Source organism: Anticarsia gemmatalis, chromosome 25 (assembly GCF_050436995.1).
Source record: "Anticarsia gemmatalis isolate Benzon Research Colony breed Stoneville strain chromosome 25, ilAntGemm2 primary, whole genome shotgun sequence".
NCBI classification, from domain to species: Eukaryota; Metazoa; Arthropoda; class Insecta; order Lepidoptera; family Erebidae; genus Anticarsia; species Anticarsia gemmatalis.
The window spans coordinates 6,140,876-6,164,000 of record NC_134769.1 but is presented as its reverse complement, the minus strand read 5'-3'; the positions used below and the strand labels follow the sequence as shown (position 1 = coordinate 6,164,000).

General features: G+C 33.2%; 1 protein-coding gene across 5 annotated transcripts in view; it reads left to right on the top strand.

Moving 5' to 3' along the window:
• Positions 1-23,125, top strand: part of LOC142983825 (solute carrier family 41 member 1-like) — a 120,889-nt gene that overhangs the window by 84,691 nt on the left and 13,073 nt on the right. For 4 of the 5 annotated variants that reach the window (XM_076130923.1, XM_076130928.1, XM_076130926.1 and 1 more), the window contains 3 exons: positions 8,731-8,855; positions 13,801-13,905; positions 17,440-17,506. In XM_076130923.1, the coding sequence (XP_075987038.1) occupies positions 8,731-8,855; positions 13,801-13,905; positions 17,440-17,506 (297 nt within the window). The remainder of the gene's footprint in view (positions 1-8,730; positions 8,856-13,800; positions 13,906-17,439; positions 17,507-23,125) is intronic. The other variant, XM_076130924.1, reaches the window with a different exon arrangement.

Below are 23,125 nucleotides of genomic sequence, written 5' to 3'. Positions count from 1 at the left end.
CATACATTATGTAATACAAGTTTTTTAAAAAATATTTAAAGTATATGTTTCACACATTCGGAGTATTCAAGCTAAGGTCAATGAAACTAGGTTAGCAGGGCGGCTCGGCTTACGTATTCTCGGCTTTAAGTCTTACACTAATGAACCTCTTTGCGAATGACTTAAACGTCGCCGGCTTGAGCACTAACATGTTTTTAAAAGCCTCTCTTATGTTTTCCCTTGTACTATGATCATATATGCACGTATTAATGTTTACTAGTGGTCGCCCAGCAGTCGAAATTCGACTATAATGATTTTAAAATATAAGTTACTAGCTGACCTGCGCAACTTCGCTTGCTTCACATAAGAGAGAATGCGTCACAATTTTCCCCGTTTTTGTAACATTTCTCGTTGCTACTCTTGGTCGCCGCTCCTATTGGTCGTAGCGTGATGATATATAGCCTATAGCCTTCCTCGGTAAATGAGCTATCTAACGCTGAAAGAATTTTTCAAATCGGACCAGTAGTTCCCGAGATTAGCGCGTTCAAACAAACAAACAAACAAACAAACAAACAAACAAACAAACAAACAAACAAACAAACTCTTCAGCTTTATAATATAAGTATAGATTAGTATAGATTTAATATCAAATTGTATGACATTCAGTAAGATCTCAGTGAACATAAAACAATAGTAAAGAGGGGTCCAAAGGTTTTTGCGTCACGTATTAATATATAGACAATTCTTGTACATAATTTATTTTGTGTTACGAAGGTTTTTATAACCACACACAGGCTGAAAATAACTTTTAACAATAAAACAATGTGACATTCTTATGAAGGACTAGTTAGCCCTCCCTGCTCAGGCAGTTTTTTCTGTATTATAACTGCAGCAATCTTCATCAGGTCTTATTGTAATACTAAATGATCAAGGAAGCTACTCAAATTTTCAGTTGCCAACACTAGGTAATCGATTTATATGTAAATAAACGACAAAATCCGAATAACAAACCTTGCATCTAAGTGTCTTTTTATTCTGAAGTAATTATATAATAAACATAAATCGCAAAGTCAATGGAACTATCAATTCGCAATATAAACGGTCGAGCAGTTTACGAGATAACCTTTATAGACAAACAAACAACACTGGAAAGTTTATTTTAATATTACATTATATTTATAATATTCTCACCGCATTTTATTGTTTGATTGTCTTATGTTAAGGCGAAGACTTTTATTTATTTTGCTGTAGGAAACGTGACGTAAACGACACGATATCTTACGATGTTAAAAAGCAACTTAAAATTTACTAACAAATGTTATGAATACGAACGTAAGTCCGTCTGTTACACATAATAATATATTTACTAAACTACTTAGCAGATTTGGATTTTCATTAAATGGATATCTTTGAAACCGGGTCTTAGAACTGTATCTCCATCTCCATACTAAATTTCATAAAAATCGGTTTAGTAATTTAACCGCTAAAACAGACTTTCGCGTTTCTAGTGTGGTGAATACATAGTGTGTAGTACGGATGTTGATAACAAAAAAATCAATGCAACCAAAGCCACATACATAATCCAGTACAAACAACACAATCTACATATTACAAAATAATCTATTTTTAATAGTAAACAAAATTAACAAGAGAAAAATATTCCTAACATTTAAAAAAGCATTAAACTGCACAATAAAATCCTCAAAAACGTAACAAATACATTCATATAACCTTCATATTCTGTTTCAATTAAAAGGAGGTTGCATTACATGTGTTAGTGCGCTTTGCTTCACTCGTCGGGTAAAATACACTACATATTATGATACAAGTAATTAGTGCGCGAGTGCTTTACCCTCATTAAAATCATTTATATTATTAACTATGTGACCATCGAACGTCTGTGCAGTGAACGAAAATGTAGCGTATCTTCGGTCTAAATTAAAGTGCGTAACTAAAGATTTGGTGCAGTATTTTGTATATTATTTCATAAATTAGAGTAAAGATATTGATTAGTGAATCCGACAACTTAGTAAAGAGTGATTTATCTAGATTAACATTAATAGTTCTGTGTATTTCCAAAATCTAGCTCTACCGAAAATACCACCGTCAGCTGAATCAATATGGGTCAATGGTGTTCTAAATTCTGAATTTTGTATACATCCAGCCGCGAACTTTGCATACAAGGCTCTGAACAAAGTTGTTGGACTATACTAACTCCACCATTTTGTACCACCCGTCTCCACCGTTGTGAAAATCAGAAAGAATCAGGATTTTCTTGCCCCTGCAAAATGCACTCAAAGTTGCGTATTTTGATAATTAAACCGTCGATTTTACAGGTATAAGAAACTGTATAAAGACTTGTTTTCAAGTGTCATATGAAGTGATAATAATCTGTGGTAATCTTTTGATAGTTGTGTAAACAGTAACAGTAAATAAAGTTTCTTAGTGAATTTCTTTCGCTAGTTTTTTCGACTAGGAAGCGTTTCTTCCGTGACTGTGCTCTTGATATTTAGTCTTTGTACGACTATTGTACTGAGTGTTCGAGTTTCAAGTTGTTAATTTAAATGTAATATAAGTTTATTTTGCAAAAATGTCGGGTCTAAGTTTGGGTGCAAGGATTGAGCTTGCATTCAGCAAGTTTTTGCGGAGAAAGGATGGATACACCGTCATTGGTAAGGTTTTTCATTGTTTTAATCATTTCCTTGTTGTTACGTCACAATTGTGTAGTAACAAAGTACTACGTTTTAGACAGGATTATAGTTCAAGATCGATTTAAAGTGAACAAATATAAGTGTATTATTCGTTGCTACTATACGCAAAAAAATAAAAACTCCCGCATTTCCCACAGGGATAGGCATTAACCAAAGGACGCCACATACTTCGATCCCGACAAACTTAATTTGCTTTATTTACATCCAAATAAACATTATAAGAAAAACAATCTTGAAATAGGTACTTAATTACAAAACAAACCACCAGTTTTTTTACTTGGGAATCAATTGATTTCATGTGACTGGGTCATTCAATCTCACCACTACTCGCCGGATTTTGAGAAAACTGGGCCGTATTGTAGCTTATGTACCAGAATAACACATACTCTATAGAAATAATAACTTTTGCTCGTGATTTTGTCTGTGGCGTAAAATAATCCCTAGAGCCATAGTCCACGCTGATCGCGATCAAGAGCTAATAAATAAGTCATCATCATCAGCCTAACCTTCCTTTCAGTTGAAAGTTAGTAGTTACGTTGGAGTCGGCTGCCAGTCTTCGGACGCAGCTGATTACCAGTATTTTACATGGAGCGATTAAAAGGATCTCCACAACTGAGTTACCTAAGCTATAACAGGATACTCCTCGGTGAGACCGGTTGTCAGACTTTCAAGCTTCTGACTACTGGTAACAACTGTCAAACATTTTAATAAATACAAAAAAATATATTCATAAGTGTTTATTCCTGATAAAAATAGCTGCTGACACACAGTCAATTATCTTTATAAATATTAAGTATTTATATAATAATTTTATCGCCTTCCTATATACTGATTGGTTGCCACCAATGGCTACTATAAATACTGTTATCTTTCAATCTTCAGTAAATGAGGTTTAATCTTTAGTAATTAGCTTATCTACTGATTACAGCAAGTGACCGCTAGTTATCTTCGTAAATTGGAAACGAATATGTCTCTACCTATTTTGTTTTATAATATGTTATGTTTTTGGGCTCAAAAACGGTCTTTGATGAATTTGGCACACATATACTTATTTGTAACATTAGTAATTGATCTAAATGCATTATACTTTTTCTATTTGAGAATCTTGTAACGCTAACCAGAAGTTAGTCTCAATAGATAATTAGATTAGATTTCTATGATAATGGGACCACTTCGTAACGGGAAGGATTCGAATCACCAATTACTTGATGTCTGTCCGGAAAATTAATCACGGATCCACTGCCAAAATTTTGCAATTAAATTCTTACGCTTCATAATACATATGCAATCAAACATGAGGTAATATTTACATCGCAACTATGACGTCACCACATCCCTCTCTCTTTCACTTCACATAGTTTAGAGCGAGAGGGGTGTATATCAAAAAGTCAAAGATCGTTTATCAGTGAGTCATGTACCAGTGCATTGGCTTTGTTCGTGACATTGAACCGAATTCAACGCGTGACAGTTTCACTTACTGTAACTATAAACTTATTTGAGTTGTACAATTTTAGTTTGAAATATGGTTCCGTAGGTATTTACTAGCTGATACTGATTTAGTGCAGTTTGAAAAAAAAACTGAGTTTATCTCCATAAAAAATTACATGAAAATCGGTTCTGGGACTTAGCTGTAAAAGCGCAGACACTACATGTTTTCAGTAACGAAATAGAGAGATTTTCACATTTATATTTGTAGCAGGTTAACAAATTATTATAATAGTCTTCAATGGTTATCATAACGTTTAGGATTCGTTTAAAATATGAATCAAAATTATCCTGTTTTCGACAAAACGCTGTTTCCCGTAAGAGTAAGCAACCAAAGAAAAAATATCACATTTGTATTTAAGAATAGTTACTCACAATTACTATTTACTACGCTTCATATCAATACACACGCACTACGATCCACTTACATACATAAAGCCACACGCAATTTACACTCAAGTACTTACGCACTTATAAAAAATCTCAATACAGTCTTAAGCCTTATCTTCATACAATAACATGTTATCAAATTTTTATATTTTCATTTCGAAATCTTATTGAGTATTGTTATCAATCAAGTTATCTGTAGGCCTAGCTCTCAAGACTCTTGTTATCAGAGGCTTAATACCAGGATTTAATTTTCTTAATAGGTTCTTCAAATAGTTCTTGAGCGCAGTCTGTCTATTGTGATTAAGAATTGGCATGCGTATGGTACGTGCTATGAAGGTTTGTATGTCTATAGTTAAAAGCCGCTGCATAAAATGCTATAATAAGAAATAAAAGGCAAATGCGAAGAAATGGGTGAAGGGAAGGGATTTTTACATCGTGCTCAGTTTGGTTTCCTCAATTTATTCGACTTTCTGAATAACAAGGGCTTGATTGTTGATGATGGCTGAAAAATATTGATTGAGTGACCAAATTAGATATCAGAAGAAGGCTTCCAATTTCCAAAAGGCTAGGTAGATGGCAGATACTGTCTCGCGCGCAATACTGCATTTTTGACCTGAAAAAAAATGCATCTTGCCATAATATGTAAACCAAAATAAAACTACGGTTGGTAGTATCTAATTATATGTACTGGCGAACAAACATGAAAGAATATGAAACCTAAAATCCGGAAAGCCCATTTGCTTCCACATAGCACTTGACCTTCCCAATGTCAATGCCATAAACATAAATAAGTAAATATTATTACACATGAAAAACCACATAGATTACATATATAAAACAAACCACCGTAATATGAACACAACGGTCGGAATACACGCAAAGTTATTTTTAACTGCATTGATATTACTGAAGTGTGACGTCATCATTTGTTATCGATACACAGGATGTTCATAATACATATAAATTATTGTTTGTTTATTTATCTTCCTTCCTAGTCATAATTTAACAAAATAATGCCTAGTTTCTGGGGTGCACTTAGCGGTAGTTATTTATTTAAACTGCATTGAACTGAATTTCGTAAAGGCATTTCTAAAAATATTTTTCGGTTCCAAAGATTTCCCCTTATACCATATATTTGCAAAATTCGTCATTCTCTTAAAAGTCAGTAACAATGAAACATGTAAATAAATGGTAAAAAAACTATAATTGTCCTCTGAAACAAGTTGAATTTATTATTCTTTCATTGTCCTGCAATTATGCCATAAATCAACGGAAAATATACAATTATTCATGAAATCTAATTGATTATCATGACTTTTTATAGTTTGAAACTTACCTAGCATTGTGCACAATTGTCATGCAAATTTTCGAGCTACCAGATAATTAATATTTATAGGGAAAACGAGAAAAACTGTACCTAGACAGTACTTTTTTCCTTAAGGTAATTTCCGTATGAGTAGGAAAAGGTATTGACAACTTGGGTTCAAGACGGTAACATCAGTCCGCTTGCGAACAAGACCGATGTCGGTCAAAACGTCGGGTAGCGAATAAGGTATCGTAACCTAATTTTTTATCGCGCCTTAGACCCGTTGCATTATAATGTTAGATTCTTCGTACACAAGGCTATGTAAGTATTCAAAAGGCCAAACAAATTTAGATAAAATTTTGCATAGTGGTAAGTTTATGGGGAAGGACTTAAACATTATTTTTCTGTGGATTTAGTTTCAGGCGTATTTTAGCATTTCATAATATTCGATAATTACTGCTATGGTCCGATTTTTGTTTTAATCTTCTCATAGCAAACCGAGTTTGATAACCTACACGTTATATGATAATAGACTTGCTTTTTTATGAAGCTTACAAAGAAACAATCTAGTATACCTACTATTAGTTCCTTATATCATGAAGATCAAAGTATAAGCTTTTTAAACATAACTGCGGAACCCAGATCATGTCGGTACCGACCTTGGAGACCCAGCTTTCTCAAACGCGACGGTATGCAATAACAAAGCGAATGAAACGGAATAGACATTATGTTCATATTTAAATGTATTCAGTCCTTCTAGATGCTTCCAAGCTATTTATTTTTATACTTTTTACGTTTTAGGTCGGGCGTTAGCGAATACCACTACTGTTTACGAGGCATGGGGTTTAATTCCCGGTCCTGTAAAGTGCTATTGGTATTTTCTAATCTATGTAAGATTATTTACAATAGGAACCGTTGTCCTTATTTTTTCCTGTCTTGTTTAATTTGTTCTTGCACTTCATTGCATTTTTTGGCATCTTTGCTTATTGATGTTTAAGCAAATAAAAACAAAATTGTGATTTTTAACTGTGTATTTTGAAGATTTTTAAGACTCCTAGGTATCTATATTGCGTAATAATACTTCCATGTTTGCTTCAAAAAAAGAAACTGCAACGTCACACCTATTCTATAGAAGCTGTTTTTGAAATCGGTTTAGTAGTTTATGAGATTACATCTCACAAACAAATACGAAAATACGTTATAATAACGATATCAATACTCACGCTTACATATTCAAAAATAATAGTTATGTCACGAAAACGATATCTATGAATTTCTAGGTAAAATGAATCAAAACAAGCATTCAGATAACTTATCCGGGAGATGATTTGGTTACAATCTTTACATGATCGATGACAGTAATCCGTAATCACGTAATATATGTGATACTAGCTAACCCGCGCAACTTCGCTTGCGTCACCTAAGAGAATGGGTCAAAATTTTCCCCGTTTTTGTAACATTTTTCACTGGTCCTCTGCTCCTATTGGTCGTAGCGTGGTGATATATATATAGCCTATAGCCTTCCTCGATAAATGGACTATCTAACACTGAAGAGACTTTTCAAATTGGACCAGTAGTTCCTGAGATTAGCGCGTTCAAAGAAACAAACAAACGATCAATCAAACAAACAAACTCTTCAGCTTTATAATATTAGTATAGATTATATTATTTTTAAACAGATACAGTTTTATCTTAACCAACGCGGTGATAATGACACTGTTACTGATTATTATTTGGTTTTGAGATGTGAAATAAATCTTTTTGGTGATGTACTAGCTTTGATCAGAAGAATAATGTTTTTTGAGTATCGAGTTGCTATAGATTTTGTTAATGTCTAAATCCTTTTTGTTGTTATTTAAATGTGTACTCGTATTTTATCAGAGACTGGCTAAAGATAGTCTTTATAAAGGAAAAAAATATCTTAGGTTTTGGTGTAATTGTAAAAACAAAATTTTAATGCCGAATAGTCGGTCCTTGTAGTATTTATAGAGTGTTTCCAAGCATTGTTTAATTACTGATAAGTATTTAATACAAAACGCAAATTGAAAAATATATAGGTAGACGATAATTTGATAAGAATAACTAAGTAACAGAAAAATCCGCATCGGCAAAATAATCTTAGATATTGTCAAGTGAGTCGTATACTATTCTTGATCATTATCTTCATCAAAAGATCTTTAGATTTTTATCCAAATAACTTTCCATCCAAAATGTCGGGATTTCCCATAATGACAAATAGCAAAAGTGTTGCTCAGACATTTGTCTTATCAAAAATCTAATAGGTAAATGAACAATGCAAATCTATGCATCATACTATTATCATGATTGTGATTAAATATTTTAGGTAAAATACCTATTATGTGCTGTCAAACACGTGTCTGTACATGCTGATTTATTTATATTTTTATTTTCTCCGTCATTGTGTGTCTCTCACGTTGTTTTCGTAAAATATGATAATACTTAAAATGTTATTTGTCTTACTAATAGACGTCGTTTAAGTTCTGATTAGGTGAAGTGTTTTTCCCTTTTAATAAATTTCGAAAAAGCTAAACACTTACAAAATTTAATTAAATTTTATCACCTTTTTACTTTAGCTTCTGTGGTCGAGCAACTTTATAGTTACTATCATCAGTCTTATTTCTTCCCAAAACTTAGGTTCTTCAATCCATCATTACTTCTACTAAGTACTACATTCATCAATTCTTTTCAATTACTGGTATTGTAGTAGGTACTACAATAAATATTTTAATATAACATTTGAGTTCTAAGTTACAAGTTTATTAATACAGAATTTAATATTGTTTTCCTATTTAGTATGGTTTCTTCAAATACTAAATACTTAATATTTGTTTGTTACAGATGAAATTGGAGCACACGACAACTCATACAGTATGGCGTCGATAAATTCCAACGAGAAGAGTCCGGGGGACCCCCCGGACAAGAAACTAGCTGAAGCAGACGCTGAAAAACAACCATTGTCTGGGGTAAGTCTCGTTATTTATATTCCTTTAAAGTTATGTCCTTAAGGATTGGTTTAACTGCTCCTGTGGGCTCGGTGGAAATGAAATACGCCTGCTTAACACGGGGTCTTGGGTTCGACTCCCGGATGGGGCAAAATGTTATTTATTCTACTTGGTTACGTGCCTAGTGTATGGTTATACGCTTGCCCTCTACTCCATAGTTCGCAGAGTTTATCAAATCTCTCTTTGATAATCTGCGAATATATTTAGCAACGCTGGTCATAACACACATATATGTTTACTTGAAAATAGATCTAACTATATATATTTCTCGCCGAAAATCTTAAAATCCGCTTTAGTTCGTACGTTGAATCAAAATAAATACATAAATTTAACCCATTGCTGTCCCACTGCTGGGCAAGGGTCTCCTCCCGTAATGAGGGAGGGGTTAGGCCTTGAGTCCACCACGCTGGCCAAGTGCGGGTTGGGGACTTTGCATGCCCTCAATAAATGTATTAAACAAATTTTTAGGCATGCAAGGTTTCCTCACGATGTTTTCCTTCACCGTTGGAGCATGTGACAATTATTTCTAATACACACATAACTTCGAAAAGTCATTGGTGTGTTGCCTCGGATTCGAACCTGCGACCACTAGCGTGGGAGGTGCCAACTTAAACCACTCGGCTATCACTGCTCTAACGTAGAATAGATTTGTTAAACTAGGAAATGCAGCGCTTACGGCTTGTCGCCTATTGGTTGACGATAAGACATCAATTTATAAAAACATATAATTTCTTTGGTTGCACAACTTTTATTGTATCAACTAAAGTTGTGCAAAGAAAACAATATTTATTGACGAATACGTAAACGTAATTAAACAGCAAGTAATAAATATCTAACGCAAATAAACAGATACAAAGTGCCACGCTTTTGTTAGTCAATATTTTATATTTAACTAAATATCATTAGTGATAATGATAACACGTTATTTTTGGGATATCCAGTATCAAAGTGGACTTTTCAATTGTATTTATATTTTTAACTTATTATAATACTAAAGTCCATTATATTTACCGTGTCTCTAGGTGCAACATTGTCAATTAGTCATTTATTAGCAAAAAAATAAATAAAAATAACAACAACTTTTATTCGACCTCATGAAAAATGAATACAATTCATTACTACCAAGTGTCATGAAAAGTAAGTAAGCATAAGGAATCGTTGCAGTAGTTCTCTAGATAACCCCCAACAAACGAACGAATCTTTACCAGTTAATAATAATACAGTTTAAAAAATAATTAACACATATCTGTTAATACAGGAATAAACCCGAAATCTTATTACTTCGAAGTGATAAATAATTGGTTTCTGATAGATAATTAAAAACTAATTAATAACCGATTCACACCTGTATCCTTTAACGCTTGATTAAAGTAAACAAAATGACCGATTGTAAAATTAATGTATCATTATGATTGAACACATATTTAAGACTAAATCAGCCTGTGACTTTGTCTACTATAACAAATTTCTCGGGGTAAAAGTATCCTATGTAATTCTAGGTTATCAACTAGGTATCTGTGTACCAAATTTCATGAAAATTAGTTTAGTAGTTTTAGCGTGAACGAGTAACAAACATACACACATATTATCATGTAAAGTGCTTACAAACTTCGTATTTCTAATAGTTAACATGATATGACAACATTAATTCACATTTACAAAAACCTGACATTTTTTACCTCCTAATTATTTTGCTTAGAGGCAAATTTTTCCGGTTATTCAGCTATCTCTACGATAATTTCGATCGAAAGCGGATCAGCAGTTTACCGTCAAAACTTAGACTACTGATATTTATGTAGGTACAAAGATAATTCTATGGTCGCGTGATTTGATCGCTTAGGTATTTGACAATCAACGATATCATATCGGCCGTGATTTTGTATGTTTGCAAGGTCTTGTCCTATGATAATATAGTCATTTGCACCAATAACATATGAGATTACACGAAAACGAAGCAAAAGATTTGTATTATTTTTATTCTCACCGGCAAGAGTGTCAGTGCAGATTAGGGCAAGCCGATGAATTGCAAAACGACTTTACACAGTAATACAAGATTCATAGACAAGCGTCGTACATATTAGCGGCGCGTTATTGCAGTGGAGTGTTGTTGTCCAGACCTTACAGTTTGTGTGCCCTTTTAGAATTTACCCTTTGTTAGAACTCGAGGTTTGATCACAATTTATCCTAGGTTGTACAAAATACAAGAAAGTTTTCATTTTCAAAAAGTCAAGAAAGGATCCGTGAATAAGACACAATTTCAGCAACTCAAAATAATTGGTCAATTTGCTCATCAATATAAACAAAGTAATTTTAATTCACTTTTTAATTTCAATCCAATCTTCAATACATTAACTTAATAACAAACCAACCAATAACAAATAGAAATACTCATTTAATAACAAGGTTCAGAATATGAAAGGGAAAACTAATTACACATGACCTGACCTGGGATTGGAACCCAAGGCCTCGCGTTGGCGTGCCGAGGCTATACAACGCTAGTAATATATTACAGTGAGTTTTCAGCGCAGACTATAAACCTTGTATGCAGATTTTATGAAGGACAAAGTTATAGATAAAGCCGATTTCACGGCTTTGAAATGCTAAAGCCTGTAAGCCGGTTGTAGAGAGGAGATAAAGATTAATTAGTAGGCAAAAATACTAATTATAAATAAGAGAGTTTGGATAATTCATAACTAACTTCCAAAACAACTAAGTTCTTTTTTTATGAATATATTTTTATACATCAATTATAGTTTGTAGGTTGAATTAACAAATAAGATTTCTTTTCTTGCAGACGAAGTCTCATTTTCAGATGTTTGGACAGATGTTTGTTACTCAATCACGGCAATTTTTTAAGTTATACTTCATATATGTATATATTTATGTTGGTTTCTACAAAGCATAACATTTCTCTTACTCTGCTACTCTACATAGGTATTAAGTTTCTAAATATCAATAAAGATATGAGTGAGCACTTAACATTTTCATAATTTCACGTTGCTATTGATGTTTCTTTTTAAATAATTCCCGCATTTACAAACAGAGACACAAGACTTAAACATCCTTATTTATCAAACACTTAAATACCGACAAAAGAAAACAGACTAATTAGGTCACAATTTATTTATAAACACTCTTATCAAACACTAACATTTCTTCAAACCTCAATAAAAAAGTCCTTGCACCATAAAAGAAAATAATATTGACATTATAATCGACAATTATCTTGATTTTAAAGTGCTTTTACACTTATATTCCACGATAAGTTGTGTAAGTAAATAAAAGCCATTGTTTGATACGGGAAAGTGAAGATAATATGAAAAGACAGCACGCAATACTTTAATGACTCGTATCGTGGGCCCTCTACCTCTGTGGTCTGGCTTGTAGTACCTATATATATATGTATATACAACTGTAAATTCACGAGATCTTCGTTGCGATTTTATTGGGACGGTCGGCCTAGGTTGGGCAATTATTTGTTATTCTATTTTAAACTTGAATACTTCTCAATAGTTCCCCTGAGTTTGGTAACGTGCCCGGTATATTACAATATGTTCGCGCTTTTGTTATGAGACTAGCATCGTTAATTGCGAAACATTCAAAGTTTTAAGGTTGTAAAACTATAACTAAAGTCAGAAAATATCATGTCAAATTAAATCAAAATCAATCAAAAACCCTCCCTTATTCTAGAAGAATACTGGAGCCCAGCATTAAGACGGAAATGGGTGATAAATTATTTATAAAACATCTTTACGATGAAGCCAAATAAAAAACAAAAAAAATTTTTTTTTTTAAATATGTAATACTACTAAAGTGGTGTTAAAAACGACATCGCAGTTCATTGCTCTAGCACGACTAAAGTATTTTAAATCTCAACTCCACTAATCTACGACAAAGGTGACTTAACTCATTGATCGTGTAACGACCGGTCACCGTCTCAATATTCTACTAATATATAAGTCTGTTACTCTTTCACGCAAAAATTACCAAACGGATTTTGATAAAATTTGCTACAAACACAGTTTACAACCTGGATTAACACATAGGATACTTTTTACCATGAGAAAACCTTGTACATGGACGAAGTCGCGGTCAGAAGTTAGTAGTACTAAATAGCATTGTTGTATGTTACTATTGGTACGTATACAAGTAGATAACACCGCCTATCCACTTAATATAATATCTTAATCGGCTTTCACGGTTTCATGCAGCCACAAACCCCCTCCACATGCGTTATGCAACTTGTATTATACTTTATTTGTTACATCGTCAGCTCTGTATAGATTTTGAGATCATTAACCTGATTTTTTCAACAATAAAACGATTAGAAATATTCTTTATGATGTCTTCGGATTTGTATTTCTAAAGCAAAAGCGACTTTCTGCTGCAACTGATTGATGTGCAATCAGTGTCTCAATAATATCGGCTTACGCCGATAGCTGGTTGACGGCTAGGCGTAAACCAGCGATCGACATGCGTTAACCTTAGCTAGTGTTCGAGTCAGCCTGCGGAATTGATTACGTAATTAGGTTGACGACGCGACGCCTAGTCGTGTAGCGTAGTTCGGCGTAACAAAAGACGAGTTTGGCGTATAAGAAGACTATATAAAGAAGATAGCTACGTCTCCTAAATCTAGGTATCGAACAAAATTTACCCAAAAGGTTCAACATTTTGAACACAGCACCAGCGCAAAGTGCTTATGCCCTTTTTAGTTACTCAGCACTACATGAAAAGGTTTTACTCTACCAGTAAATTATCTATCAACTTTGACAACTACTGTCAGTTAAATTCCTGTTGTGTATGCAATCAAATAACTTTATTGAATTATCGAAATTTTAACAGTTTTTTAGAAAATTTGGAGTGTGTGTTATAACGTTATGTGGTTAACTAGTTATCTGGTTTTCAGAAGAAGGAGGAACGATGGTGGACCACCTTAATGCAAGTGGCTGTGCCGTTCTTCATTGCTGGCTGCGGTACTATCGGTGCCGGCCTTGTACTTGGTACTGTCAGGGTGAGTGTGCCTTTTTACCTTTAATTTAAAAGTAAAATAGGAAAAAAAAAACAATAATTGAAGGAATAAGGGAATGGGGAGGTATGTTCTATTTAACAGAGGTTGGAAAAGTTATGCGGTCGTTAAGTTTATATGTATTAGTTATATTATTGTGTATTAGTTATATGGTTACCATAGATGGTTTATTTTGAAATCATAAGACTGTGTGTGATTTGTCTAAAAATTGTTTATTTACAATGATTCTGCGTAATTAAATTATTGCTATAGTCCACGAGTTCTGTGATAGTTTTAAAACTGTAGGACGTTTTGTAATTAAAGCCATTATTAGTAATGTCTCTGCAGTGATTTTTTGTTTTTTTTTTTAAGATATATAATGAGAATGCTGACATCACAATAAGGCTAGTTTTTGTTTCCATTCTTACTAAATGAAAGTCCATTAGAATTATTACAAAATATAGCACATTTAATTTATTCAGTACCTACAACATAGTGCCTATAAAAAGTTTTCTACGAACCCAATAAATAACCAATTTAATGCAAACCAAGGTGGTTTATAATTTAGTGTTATAAAGTTAACTTTGATATTTCAATAGTACGTTGCGGGACGACCTTCCAAACATTCAAGGCTGTTTAATAAATATCTAATAAAAGGCCCTGAACTTCACCTAGTATGCAGTAGAAATTGTACTTTTAGTACAGTTACGGGCATAAATATACAAAACATTTCACTACTCGAAATATTCTATTTTTTTTTAGAATTTTTTTTTGTATTTTTTTATGATTTGCTTAAATTGAATATGTGTCAAAGCGTGTTTTTATTTCATTTATTCATATACCGATGGAAAATATCTCCAAAAAAATATTTTATAAGTAACAAGTACAAGCTAAACAAAACAACTGATTAGATAATTATGTTCAAAATAGTTTCTTTATTATATCAACAACGCACAATGGATATCAATCGTTAAAAAATATAATACACGAACTTTATTTCGAGTTTCATAGTAAATAACAATTCGTTATTAGCCTGTCAATTCTTTACAACACAAACTTTATTGTTATTGCGTCAACACTTACTTAAAAATACGATAAAAAATATGCTCAACACTGTATTTTGCAGTATAATTAATACGAACTACGTAAAGCTATAATTATTGGCTTCAATTAATTATACGTGATAATTATTAATTCATAGCATAATGGTTCAAGGATTGCACATTGTTTTAATAAGTGTTTTATCATCGCGACTCTACCGTCTTGCCATTGTGTAAGCAAAATACCGTATAATGAGATCTGTGAGGTGATTTCCAGCACCAATTATCGATTATTGTCAATTTTGAATGAAAAACTTATCAGCGCCCCTAGCGTATTGTGCAGGAACTATTCTTCTGGTATTTTTAAACGTCAAAAGCTCACTAGTTAAGAGAATCGAATGTAGAAAATTAAAAAAAGAAATTGTCAACTTTTTTAAGTGATTAAACTGCAGTCATTTTTTTATTTTGGCGACAAAAAGAGACAGTTTATTCATATTTTAGCTTGCAACTGTACAGAATAGAAAAATGTCCGTTGTTTTTTTTTGTAAACAAAATGAATTTTATTTCTGTCGTTCGCTTCAATTTATTGTGAATTGACAATACTATTTACTATATTGTCAGTATTGTCACAAATATCAAAGAATTTAGAGTCAACGTACGGAATAATTTTAACATAAAACTCAACCTTTGTAAACAAATAAGAACGACATTATTTATTTTTAACCGACGTTTAAAAAAAGAGGAGGTTCTCAATTAAACCGCGTTTTTTGTACAATAAAATGTTATTATTGAATACCAAAAATAAACGCCTTATTACGTCATCGCAGTAATGATTGTAAAATATATAGAATTCTAGAAAAAGCGATACAAATTACTATTCGTAGTCCAGTTGATTGTCTTTTTTGTGTTATATAATTTGTTTGTATACTTAAAGGTGAATACGCATTATAACGAGTAACTATTGTAATCATAACGCTCTCGTGACTTGGTTATTATCTAATACTAGTTTCTGCCCGTGACTTTGTTCACGTAAAAACAATTTTTATCGTTAAGTAAAATATAGTATGTTGAATATAAGTTGTTAATTGTCTGTGTGCCAAATTCCATCGAAGTTCTTGCAGTAGTTTGGTTTAAAATAGTAACAAACGTCTATACATCTATACAATCTTTTGTAACAACACGAATTAACAGTTAATTATCCACGTGAAAAAGAGGCGTGTTTTTGAAAAAAATGTGTATGCACATACACCGTCGCACGTATGTGCATACATAGTGGTCAAAGTCACGGGTAGAGGCTTCTTTTGAACAAAATTTATAAATAATTAAAGATTGAGACAAATTATATTTATTTTTAGAATCGTTGTTATATAATTGTAAATATTTTCCTTCCTTGTACAGTCAGCTCCAAAAGTCGCTTAACAACTTCATATTTTTAAAACCTCTGTGTTACGTAATTTTAATAAATAACTGATCAAAATCAGGTAGAATAAGTTAGAATTAAACATTTTAATCAATGGCACACTTCAGTACATAGTCTTTCAAAAGATTGAGTATGATCAGCTACTTTTAGAGCTGACTGTACTAATGTAATGTTCATTACATTACACGCTAATGAACAAGAGCCCTAACAAAACTTGACAAAAGTTTCCGTCTTACAGTTTCATGGTCACATTGCTGCAATGATTGCAATGTCCCAATGTTATTGTTTGGAAGGTACTCGAAGACCATGTGAATTGACCAACGTGGCCTTTGACTATCTAAAATATGAACATGTGAAGCAAAACCTTGGTACCCCTTTTTACGAATATTACACACACGGTGCTTGGCTTACTTTTAGTTGATAGGAAAAAATATGCTTCTGTGGTAAGGTCAGTAGGGTCTAACACCGAGTCTAGAGGTTTCGGGTTCGATTCCCCGGTTGGGCAAAGTGCACTTGGTAGTTTCTAAGAACTGTATCCGACTGTGATTTAGGTCACCACGCCGATACCACTGGGTCGTGGGTTCGATTCCTACACGGAGCAATTATTTATGCGATCCATAAATAATTGTTTCAGGTCTGGTTGTGCTTTGTGTCCGTTGTTTGTATGTTTGTAAAAGTCCCCGCGACACAAGAGCAATTCTTAGTGCGGGAGTTGTCTTAAACAAAAAAAAAAGATAAGCGACTCGCTTGTACAAAGGCCATTTGGTAATTATAAAGTCGGTACCACAATTGTATGGCTTTCATGGTTGATGAAAGTGTGTATGATTAATGATGATGGAATTGAAGCGTAGATGGTGATTAGTTAATTACGATACGTGTGTTCGTGGAATTGAGTTGCAGTAGTTCGAATGCCATGTTATTGATCTGAAATACTATTTTAATTTGATTCATAACTTCAAGCTAAGTGTAGACAGAAAGGTTTAAATTGTAATAGGTCTTTCAAGGAAATTAAAACCTTAACCATTTTCTACACCATTTTTCGAAAATAACATTATTAATGTAAACGTTTTTTTGTTTCAGGACTGGGAGGTTTTTCAAAACATATCCGCCATTTTTGTACTAGTCCCATCGCTCTCTGGTCTTAAAGGTAAGTTTAAGTATATAAATATGTACATATTTATACCTATGTACCAACCAAATTAAACAAAAAATCGTAAAGGGCAGATCTTAAGTGAAGAAAATAAACGGTGTCCCCTTTTCAAAATTTGGAAATATCTTCAGATTTAAAGATCAAATGAATCTTTTAGATTTTCCTATTTATTTGAAGGTACAGTCACAAGACAATCAATACATATTTTTGCTTTCGACTGCACCTATGTTACTTATAGAGGCTAGTTAAAAGATAGAATATTGCTCATAGATAAATTAAAAACTTCCGTCTTTATTTTGGTCTATCAAAATAGCAAACATCATTAGGTCGAGTATTCTTTAAATAACCTTTAAACTATTGACCTCACGAAAATAAACTTCGATTTTCAACTAATAATAGTCTAACTTCGAAACTTTTGCCGATAGCTGTCGACTTTCAAGTACTTAACAATGCTCAGAACTCGGAACTAGACAATGAGTTCCTAGAACTGTGTTAAAAGTTTTGTGAACGACGCAGATCGATAGACTTGCGCAGTTTTGCCACGTGTTCTCATACTTTTATCGTATTGTTCGATAGTATTAGTAGTCTCGAATCATATATCAGCCTAGCCTTTCTTCTAACTATGTTGGAATCGGCTTTCAGTCTCCGGATGCGGCTCAATACCAATATTTTACATGGAGCGACTGCCCATCAGAACTCCACAACCAAAACAACTACACTTTAGTTACATCTATACTAATATTATAAAGCTGAAGAGTTTGTATAGTATGGAATTACATACAAATAATACTGATGATCTCGAGCTGATACGGTGACGACCCGTTTCCGAGTTGATACGTGGGCTTACGACCTTAAATCAACTTCAGAGTGGTCATTTGCTTTAGATAGTTAATTCTAGCAAAATCAATCATTATTTTATGTTTCACAGCACTTTCAGAAATGAATTAATTTTTGAACATTATGAATCTTCAAACCTGTATAACTCGGTTCAAAGCGATCCTACCGGTTTCGTGCCATACTAACTATTGCTTCAAATGGCTAGCTCTATTGATACATGCCACTTTTTTTTGTTGGCCGGCACTTTGAAAAAAGGCCCAAAATGGATGATCTCCTTTAAAATATATTTAGTTCTAATTTAATGTTCGGTTCTGCTCAGTCCGTGGACAAATAAAGAAGAAGACATTTATATGTTTAATCTATACTTACTAATATTATAAAGCTGAAGAGTTTGTTTGTTTGAACGCGCTAATCTCGGGAACTACTGGTCCGATTTGAAAAATTCTTTCAGTGTTAGATAGCCCATTTATTGAGGAAGGCTATAGGCTATATATCATCACGCTACAACCAATAGGAGCAGAGTACCAGTGAAAAATGTTACAAAAACGGGGAAAATTATGATTCTCTTATGTGACGCAAGCGAAGTTGCGCGGGTCAGCTAGTATAAAAATAAAGTGACAGACGTATACAATTTTGACTACAACAATCGTAAATATTGTTTTACAATAACAAAACATTATATATTTTGCATACAAAAAAATCTTTGTATGTTTTGACATCATTTTGCACGATATAAAGACGTTCCACACAATGACATACAATTTTGATTTTACACTGCATTATTCCCTCGCAATTATAAAGACATACTTATGTTACGTTAAACTGCTTTTGTAGCGCGGTCAGCAGTGTATTCGACTGTTAAACACGAGCGAGAAAAAATAGCACTTTGTCCGTCCATCCGAGTTGGGGATCGAACCTGGGACGTTCGATTCAATGGTCAGACTTCTTCTTCTTCTTATCGTATGGTTAGTAGTCAACCTAGTGTCAAAGTTTTTCAAGCCGCCCGAAGGCCTTTGACATGGCGAAACGACGGTTATCGTAGTAGATAACAACCGGGACCGACTTTTAATGCGCCCTCCGAAGTACGGAGACGCCCGATTCAAATACCACTATGCGGTCACCCATCTATGGAATGACCGCGCCAAGGGTTGCTTAACCCACAGATCGTTTACCGACCGGTGAGCGCAACTGGCAATGATCAGACGAAGTGATATTCTGCTTTTTTTTAGTTAGTATTAGATAATTACTAATAGTATCTTGGGGTTACGTGCCAGGAAGAAGGCAAAATTATCGCCCACTATTACATGGGACTAATTGTTACTGCCCAAACGCATTTCATACACCCCTGTCACACAAACAACGTCATACGAAGTGATGTCATTTCACACGTGTATCAAAATATTTGTTTGTCGCTTGATCGATAGGGTTTTCTGATTTCGTAATGAGATTGCTATGTTAATTACCGATTATAAATGATTTACATTTGTATTTTTTCACTATTATCCATGTAATATTTTTATCTGATTGTATAGGACTGATAGCGGCTAAAACGTTGTATGAAAAACCCCCATTAATTTTATATCGACACTTGCATATAACGAAGTGAGGTTATCAGTGGTACTAATATTGCAGTTGCTAGGTAATTAGTATTTTGATGTAACGTCATTAAAAATAGGCTGCCCGGCAGCTTAAGATATTGGTGAAATAAGACTTTCGTTTTCTTCGTTATTTCTTGATTCACTAAGAAACGATTCGCTTGTTTGATAAAATATAAATCACAGAACGACTCAAGTTTTTAATTCTTGCTATATCTAGTTTGTTATAATTATAGAAATTTAGCTATTGTAATCAGTAAGCATGCTCTAATGATAACCAATCTTTGGTATCATTAGTTGTTTATTGATAGCCAAAAAATAGACCGCGTAAATTATTTTAGCGTAGTCATTTATACAACTTTAAGGAAAATGTGTTCTCGTTTTAATGGGCAAGGGTCATCGTTTTTAAAGGTCGTTAGAGAACTTTCTCTTTTTGATAAACAGGCAGCTCTCTAAAATAAGAAAAATGTATAGTTTTCGTTAATAATACACCAAAAATTATTCAGTTCTATTGACGATCCTGCAACCTCAATAGATGAATTACCACCAAAACAAGGAACCATGGGCTATATTTGGCTTGATCACACATTAGTAGTCGTGACTTTATTAACCTCAAAACTAAATCATAAACAGCCTTTTTAATATCAATAACTCTACAAAAAAAGAAAATCATCGTGTAACATAACCTAAGTATAAATTCCGTGTTCACACACGTTTCCGCGATTCGCCCGTAAACATAGTTTAGCGATAAAAATCTGTCATTTACTTCAATACGAGACGAGATTGTAGCATAATTACAATTGTAATTGTCGCATTGTCTTGCTACAAAAGCGATGACGAGGCTACACAATGCTACATGTCATACGCCATAATTGTATGGGCGACATATAAGTATGTTTATATATTTTTGATTGGTTTAACGTTGAACGATTTTGCGGGTAAATGCCCATTGTTGAATAACTTAGCACGTGGATTGAATGCAACATATTATATCGCAAGACTGACTTAATAATGTCTTCAGTCGCTACGCTTATTCGAAATACATAATTTATCTCCAGTGTTTTATAAGGCACAAAAATATTGGACTGTTTACAAATCAAATAAGTTCGTCATGTTTTGAGTCGAGATTTCAATCTTGTGTCATTTGGGTTTGAAAAAAATAGCCTATTTTGGTCCCCAGGTTTACCTGTCTCCCTGTATTTTTTATAAACCGAAATCAAATTAAGGGTGCTGTATATTGTGTACACAGTCATTGTTACAATTTCTTACATGTCCCAAATTTTATCAGAATGGATTCATCCGCTAAGCCGTGAAAGTGTAACAGACAGACAGACAGGTTTTCACATTTATAATAATACTATGTTTGTAAAAGTTTGTTTTGAACATATTTTCTGAAGTGGTTGAGATAAAAAGTCTCACATGATATAACGCTAAGTTAATATGAGTGCGTGACTCTAATAATCGTAATAATTTTCTCGTGTAGTATCGTAAATGGCATCAAATGGAGCTGTAAATGTCAACAATTGCTGTACTTACACATGATGCATGTTAATAAGGAAATAATTTGATTATTGTATACTTTACAGCAGGTACATATTTTTTTTTTTTTTTTTTTTTTTTTTTTTTTTTTTTTTTTTTTTTTTTTTATAGACAACTCCCGCACTAAGAATTGCTCTTGTGTCGCGGGGACTTTTACAAACATACAAACAACGGACACATAGTACAACCAGACCCGAAACAATTATTTGTGGATCGCACAAATAATTGTCCCGTGTGGGAATCGAACCCACGACCCCCCGTTGCAGTGGTATCGGCGTGGTGACCTAAACCACTGCGCCACGGAGGCAGTCTAAACTTGCTTAAAATTAAAAATATTACTTAATTTACTTGAATAACGTTGAACTTTTGTTTTGTGAGTGTGATTTTCTTTAGTTTATTTTTATTATGAAGTCTGTAATTCACGAAGGTGTAGGCAGGGATATATTAATATATAAATTATTAAGGTGTTGTCGTTTTAGTCGTTATGCTTCGAAAAGCAATCTTATTGACATGATATCACCCTTTATGATTAACTCAACTATGAAGTGAAAAATATAGGTTTTAGATTAATATTTTTTACTCTAACACACGAACTACTGAGGTGATTTTGATAAAATTTCTAGATTTTGTAGACCTAGTTTATAACCTAATATACATATAATAGATACGATTTTTTTTACCCCGAGAAATCGTTCCACGTGGAAAAAAATCGCTAGTAAAAGTTAGTTATATAATAATTGAATATATTATTATAATATAATGTTGTAATAATAATATTATTACTAACAATGATCAAATACTATTATTATCTTATTATCAATATCTATTGTTTTCAAATATTGACAAGTGGGATTATATTCTATTATATTGTGTAATACCAGTTGGTTTCGTAGGGGAATAACTTTTCATGAGTGTTTTTAGAATAGTACAGTCATGGGAGGTTATACTTTGTAATGTATGATTATTATAATAATTTGAATTACTTTATAATCTGCTCGAAACAATAAGACTTTGTTTTTAGGTAAATATTAGAAACGCCACAATAATTTTTGTCTGTTCTGCTTTCACTACTTGACGGATGAATTTCATGCAATTTTCGATTAATGTTTATGTGTGTAAATATACCAACAGACACACTCTTGATTGCTAGGAAACCTTGTCCGACAGTATAACGACACATTGAGAGGTCGAAATTAGATTGACTAGATCGGTCTCGAAATAAATTGACCCGCTATCGACAATTCAAAGAAAAGTCCCTGTGTAGCGGCCACAAAGGCAGTCAAAATATAAATAAGTATTAGGCGGTAGAAGGCCAAACTTAGGTCATAACAAAACGGAACCATCACTCAAACATGCCTATACGATATTGTTTAATAAACAATGTAACACAACGCATTGATTAAACAACTGCCGCTGTCATTCTAAAACAAAACCGTATATGTAAACAAAATTAGATTTAAACAATTCTATATGCATACATACGTTGTGATAATGGTTAAAATATTCGCAGGAGTTTCTAGGACTCAATAGAAACGTACCATTGACTTTTTAATGTTGTGTAGCTGTAATGATTACTTGCTTAACGGTGAAAGAAAACGTGGCAAGGAAACCTTACATGCTCCTTATCAAAAACTAGCTGACCCGC